A 6,979-nucleotide genomic window follows, 5' to 3' on the forward strand; every position below is an offset into this window, starting at 1 on the left:
TTCCTCCGCAGGCCCTGTACCGGCAGAGCAACAGTGACACCGAATTCAAGTACCTCCACGTTTACAAGCGCATTGACAAGTGTGAGAAGTGGGCGGAAGTCCGGCGCACCCTCGACAAGGCCATGGAGACCTACAAGGCGGAAGCGCCGACTCCTGGCGCATCGGAAGGGCGGCCGGACGGCAACAAAGGTGCCAAGAAGGGGAAACACGCCGACGTGGCCACCGCTCGAGTGCAGGAGTCCATCGAGCACTGCCTCGCCGACGCGCAGGCCCGGGCCGTCCTTCGTGAAGAGAAGACCGAGGCATGGTGGTCGACGTTGATGTCGAGCAGCGCCGTCAAGCTCGACCTACTCCAGACCAACGTCGCCGTGAAGAAGAGAAACACCGACCTGGCTTTCCTGCTGGGCGGGGCAGGAATGCTCCAGAGCACCGACGAGGCGGACAAGGCGTGGTACTTGGTGGAGCGCGGCCTCATCCTGAACCAGCTTCCCTCGACGACGACGCCGACGCCAACGCCGCCGCCAAGCCTGCGTGATGACGCCTCCACGACGCCCAACAGCACCGAAGCCGCGCCGACACAGCCCAGCGCAGAAGCAGTTCCGACACCGCCAAGCCCGCACACGCCGACTCCGCCGACCCCGCCGAGTGATGCGTTGCGCAAGCGAACTTGTGCCGCTCTATTTTTTGTACGCCTGAACATATTCGATCGCCGAACTGTGACTTGTGATCGCCGGACTTGTGGCGTCTTTTGTGAGCGAGAACGACCAAGTTCGAATTTTCCGCGTCCTGGGGCCGGCGCCTGGGGGCGTTACTGGGAGCTAAGTCACCCCCAGGAGCCGAACTAGCGTCGGTTCATCCCCAAACCGCTCTTTTTTAGCGCCCTGGAGGGCCGAACGGCTGGAGATGCTCTTAGAGAGTTAACCGCGGAGATAATACCCCCGGCGGACCCAACGGCCGTCAGTTCAACCGAGAGATTAAGTGGCCGAGGAAGAAAGGTACGCAATTTAGGGACGGAGAGAGATTCTAGCTTTGATTCTTGGATCAGCGCAACAGAGGGGTTACCGGAGATTAGCTCGGACAGAACGTCTTTGCAGTTATCGCAGTCGCCTAGGCCGCGAACGTTCCAGGATAAAATAGAGAAGGCAGATTGATTCCATAAGCAAACTCGATTACACCACAGACCGGATTGCGAGACAGCAACGAAATACAGGGGGGTATCGTGAGTCCAGCCGACGTGGACCTAAGAAGACTACGGCGGGGAAATGAAAAAGGGCGCGGCTGCATGCGCAAGATGCAAAAACACCCATTCCAAGCCAAGGGCGCTCGCTCCGGGTGGCAGGGAATCCGCGATCATGGCGAGGGCAGGGATTGATCATGTATGATCAAGTGTATCTAGTAAACATTAGCGGTGGTAACCCGGCTCAGCTTAGCTTGATGTTTTGCATGTCATGCCCATCCACTGCTATTTTATTGAAAATTAAGAGTAATGAGAATCTCCTTTTTCGCTCAGTTTGCCATCTTCTTCCACCTTGCCATTTTCTCCATCCCCTAAAAACGAGAGGATTAGACATTATTGCTACCTGTAGTTGGTGATTTGGATAGCTAGACATACTGTGTGTGAATAAGCAAATACCAAAACATATATGTTTTGTATAAATTGTAATTGCTAATCCGTTTACTAAAAAGTATGTGTGTATGATAGAACCATTATAACTTTAAATGGTTACACATCGAGCTTGTATCCAAATATACAATGGTGAACATGGGTCTACACGCAACTCTTATGAACAATAAAAACTAAAAAAATCTCAAATAATATGTTAACAAACATGATTGTATGTTCTCACATGTGAAGTTTCGCACAGAATTGACGTCAGTGATATAAAAGGTGGAAAACATGTTCATGAAAATGGTGGAACTATACTGTCATTCGCAATTTGTACGGATGAGATTTTAAGCGGGTAAATTCATGACATTTGCCATTCCAATCCACATTGTCAATTGAAACTAGCTTGTCGATTGGTCTTGCACTTTTACAAAGCTATACGTACTTGTTTGGCTTTGAAACCATGAATAAATGTATGCTGAAAGAAATTGATAAAGTGAATAAAATGTGTGATGATCTAATTAAACTCGTTAGAGCTGGCCGATTCTGGCCCGTCAGTAGTGGTAGTGGCGATGAAAGTACGTGTACCTTTCTTGCTTCAACGGCCACTCCATTGTCTTCAATGGAGACAATGACGAAACCCAAGGGATTCAGCACCTCCTCATAGCTGCATAAAATAGTGAACATGTTTGCCATATAAAATAAATCAAATAGTGAATATAGAAATAATAAATCAGTGAAACAAACGACATCATGTTGAGGAAACAAATAACCAATCAAAAAAATAGTAATACTTATGCATGCATGCATTACTCGAGCACAGTGGCGTTGAATGGTGGCCCGGACTCCTGGCCTTCAACCTGGCATGCATGCATGAAGTTATGAGCCCATAAACATATTAACTGACCACATATACAGCTCTGTTGGATTCTCTACAAAGCATCCAATCAAAGTTTTCAAAAAAAAATATTAGTATATCTACGTATTTTAAGAAAATAACACCATTAAATTTTTATCTGAAGTACTTTTAAAATTAGAAATGTGTTTGGCTCCCGGGCTCCATGGTGCTCAGATTTTGAAAATTTCAGAAATCTATTTTTTTATGATTTAGAAAATGCTGAAAAACAATTATATACATACACATAGATTTATACTACTTGTCTATAAAATTTCATAATGGTGGATAGATGGATTCACGCCATTCTGAAACCGAAATACAGACAGACCAAAAAAAAAGACCAAAATAAATACTCCACCGCCGGCCTACTTACTAGCATGTATTAAGCAAATAGCTTGTATGGTAGTTGTTAAAGAAAATATCAAAATAAATTTTTATGAGAGCTACACAAAAATAACAAAACCATGTATCTTTAACACATATAATATTCACTATAGAAGTGCATGATTTTTCTTTTGTATAGCTCACATCAAAACGTATTTAAAAATGAAATTTTACACACATATATTATGCATCTATAAGTACTTTTATTTATTTTCAGATTTTTCTAAAACATAAAAAATGACTTTTGAATTTTTGAAATTTTTGAAAATTTTGGGCTCCATGGAGCCCGAAGCCGAAATCCTCTCTTTTAAAGCATTGTTTTTAATACCTTTGTACTAATTAACATATACATATAAAAGGTGACGATCAAAGACACATGTATATATCCACCCCCTTATGATAAACTACTAGGTGTATTTTTTAAAGCAAATTTAAGGTGTATTTTGATTGATTAAGACAAAGGTTGACCAACGATTTTTAGTATATGCATGTTATGTCAAATATAATATTGTATTCATAGTATTATATCTCATAAAAAAGAATTATATTTGTAACTCTCACATAAACAATGTATAGAAGTGGTAGTACTGTATTTTTCTATGAAGCCCTTGTCTTAACCGATCAAAATCTCCTTAATAACATTGTGCAGTGTACTACTTTAGTAGAATCTTCTATATCTAAGTAGCTAGCCCCCACTAACTATTTCTCTCAACATGCAAACATGCCACATCATGGGACTACATGCATGAGAAAAGGCCCATCCCCACTATCATATGTCTCTCAACATGCAACCAAGTCACTTCATCATGACATGCATGAAAAAAAAAGGACCCGTCTCAACAAGGAAACATACATGAGAATTTTCATTCTATTATGCTATATATATTTAATAGACATTTTACCATTATATAGTAATCAAACATAATAAATTATATGTATTTTCAGTTTTAGGTTTTTATATTATTGCTTCAAATATTCATGTTTCATACAATGAATCACAATGGAACATGTTGCAAAATATTCCTGCAACGTGGTTAATTAGCATAGTTACCAGGTACATGAGGGTGATGAGTTCTCCATCTGGTCGGAGTAGGTCGTACATTCTCCTTGCCCATGCTGATCTCAAGGATGGATCAATAGCACAGAAGAATCTGAACACGCAATTAAACGAGCAACACATCATCGTCATATAAGTATATAGGGAGGCAAATTAACTACATGTATAGTTCACAGACTTGCTCGAACTTGGTTAATTAGCATACGTACGTGTAGTCGAAGATGAGATGGAATGGCTCGGGTGGCTCCCAGGTGAAGAAATCGGCGTTGACGAAGGCGATGAAGTTCCCGTCCGGCGATATCGACGACCACTGAAATCATCCGTGCAAGTTATGGTGTTATTAATTAATGTTGTAATATATCACAAGTAGCGATACACACAGTGGCTGAATCACAACTTCTCATATATCATACTCTCTTCGTTCCATAATATAGTGCATATAGATTTTCTGAAAAGTCAATTTTTACAAACTTTGACAAAATTTATAGAGAAAACTATTTATATCTACAATACCAAATATATAAAATATGAAACTACATATTATGATGCTTCTAATGATATAGGATTGGCATTCTAGATGTAAATGTTTTTCTCCACAAACTTTATCAAAGGTTGTAAGGTTTGACTTTTTTAAAAAATCTATATGCACTAAATTATGGAAGGGAAGAAGTATCATACTATCATAAGTGGCGAAAATGAATAAATCTGGCCATTTTCTGAAACTTTAACACAAAATAAACCCAATCTAATTTGTTTATTTTCACAAAATGGCCTATTTGCATGACGCCCGGAGGTAAGCCAGGGCATGAAACGCTCCAACCCCAGACGTCATGTAAAAGTGGGCCATTTCGTGAATTTGTTTTGAATTGGGTTCATTTTGTGTTAAAGTTTCAAAAAAGTCAGATTTATCCATTTTTACTCGGAAATGCGTGATCCACCTGTCTGGCCTTTTGGATGGCGGCGTCGCAGACGTCGAGGCCGACGACAAAGCGTCCGGCGCCGGACAGAGCTACCGCGTCGTACCCCTGCATTTTTTGTGCAGGTTAGTTATGATAGCTCTAGTTTCAGGCCACGGAGAGCAAAGAAGATGATGCTCATGCGACCGGGGTCATCCATGCACGAGCAGACGTACGTACCCCGCCGCATCCCGGGACGAGGACGGTGGCGGTGGTGCCGCCGCCGCCGGGGAGGGTGCCGGACTTGACGAGCTCGACGACGGCCGGGGTGGGCTCGCCGAGGTCCCACGGCGTCAGGCCTTCTTCCCAGCACCTGGTCCACCCATCTGCACGCACGCACGCACGCACGCATGTGATCATACCATACAGATGTATCCATCAGTGCCCCCATGCACGTAGTACGTACCTGAAGATTCGGTCCCGTCGATGAGCTGCCGCACGCGAACCACCGCCGGGTTGGAGCCGTCGAGTAGGACTGTGGCCATGGAGTACGCCGACTGATATGGTTGCTGTTGCCTGTGAATTGCCGACCCCCACCCCTTCAGTTGCAACTATATATACTCAAAAACGTACTGCTGGCCCTCACTAATTTAACTGCTACTCCGTACTATATGTACTTCTTACTATATATTGTAGTACTGTGTTGTAATGAGATGCTAATCATCTCGAGATCCATGATTGGCGAATCAATTAGTACCAAGTGTAGAATGATTAATGATTAATGACGCTGAACCCACGTTGGCTCCTGGCGAGCTTTCGAGTTTCGAGTACTTTGAGCACCGTCGTATATACATATATATTATGTATGAAAACCATGGGCTGCGCCGCGGATTTGCATGTGTACATGTATATGTATGCATGCACGTCAGTGTCTAGGCCATGTCTCAGTCCGAGCGTGGCTGATCATCCTCTCGGACCTTGCCTTGGTAAGCGATTACCACACCAACTAGCTAATCAAACGCTCCTCGGGCGGGGTTTTTTTTTTTGCGAGGGGAAGGGGGATTTTATTTATTAAGGAGGAGAGTCTGCCATACACAGACATACAATTTCATTTGTCCCCGGCCCAAACCACACCGCGATGCGAGGCGCACATCTACCGTAGGCAGCAAGGCCATGAGCAACCTTGTTATGTGAGTGACTAATGTGAGCCGACACTATCTCCCTCATGCTCTCAGCGATCATTCCTTTGATGTCCTGTACCAGTGCCGTATACTTCAAGCGATTTTGCATGGGACTCTTGGTCATCATTACCGCCTCTGCACAGTCCAGCTCAACAACAACGAAGGGGAGTTGGGTTCTGTGCAGCGCGAGCTCGACGCCTTCTCTGCACGCCAAGAGCTCTGCCTCCAAGCCATTATCACATGTAAAAGTCTTCCTGCATGCAGTGTAAATTATAGCGCCGGTGTAGGCGGCCATGCCCAGCTACTCCTGCGTGCCATTTTAAAGGTTTTGATATATCATGTGATATACTCCCTCCGTTCCTAGATATAGATCTTTTTAGAGATTTTAATATGCCTAGATATAGATCTTTTTAGAGATTTTAATGTGGAATGCATACGGATGTATATAGACATATTTAGAGTGTAGATTCACTCACTTTGCTTCGTATATATGTAGTTCATATTGAAATCTCTAAAAAGACTTATATGTAGGGACGGGGGATTATACCTTAAAATTCCCTCCCTTTCCCTAGAGATATGAACACTTGTTTTTCGTTAGCTAGATAAAAGGCAAATAACTATCTAGGTCCACCATGGGGCAGATTTTGCAATAAGCAAATTGTGCAACTGCGCCAACAGGGCAACACATCAACTTTCATACGAACAGTTAGGTCTGAAATAATGATTTCATGAGTTCGCCTTAAAAGCACATGTTTTTTAACACATACTCCCTATGTTCCTAAATATTTGTCTTTTTAGAGATTTCAACTGGACTACCACATACGGATGTATATAGACATATTTTAGAGTGTAGATTCACTCATCTTGCTCTGTATGTAGTCACACTTGTTGAAATCTCTAAAAAGACAAATATTTAGGAACGGAGGGAATACATACCGTTTACAACCAAGGGCAATA

General features: G+C 43.0%; 1 protein-coding gene across 1 annotated transcript; it reads right to left on the bottom strand.

Moving 5' to 3' along the window:
• Nucleotides 1–1,131: 1,131 nt before the first annotated feature.
• On the bottom strand, nucleotides 1,132–5,430 carry LOC125554369 (probable thiocyanate methyltransferase 2). The gene is made up of 8 exons (XM_048717943.1): nucleotides 5,308–5,430; nucleotides 5,082–5,227; nucleotides 4,884–4,970; nucleotides 4,155–4,255; nucleotides 3,940–4,039; nucleotides 2,420–2,466; nucleotides 2,195–2,273; nucleotides 1,132–1,548 (listed from the first exon to the last, which is right to left on the bottom strand). The coding sequence occupies exons 1-8, from the start codon at nucleotides 5,384–5,386 to the stop codon at nucleotides 1,507–1,509; spliced, it is 681 nt and encodes a 226-aa protein (XP_048573900.1). The 5' UTR covers nucleotides 5,387–5,430; the 3' UTR covers nucleotides 1,132–1,506.
• Nucleotides 5,431–6,979: the final 1,549 nt, after the last annotated feature.

The sequence above is a fragment of the Triticum urartu genome, chromosome 4 (assembly GCF_003073215.2).
Source record: "Triticum urartu cultivar G1812 chromosome 4, Tu2.1, whole genome shotgun sequence".
In the NCBI taxonomy this organism is placed as follows: Eukaryota; Viridiplantae; Streptophyta; class Magnoliopsida; order Poales; family Poaceae; genus Triticum; species Triticum urartu.

Coding starts and splice junctions, on each gene's coding strand:
- LOC125554369 (XM_048717943.1), bottom strand. CDS start 5,386: ATGGCCACAGTCCTACTCGACGGCTCCAACCCGGCGGTGGTTCGCGTG. Junction 2,467..3,939: donor TCATCACCCTCATGTACCTG/GTAACTATGCTA, acceptor CATGCATGCCAG/GTTGAAGGCCAGGAGTCCGG. Junction 2,274..2,419: donor TTCAACGCCACTGTGCTCGA/GTAATGCATGCA, acceptor TATTTTATGCAG/CTATGAGGAGGTGCTGAATC.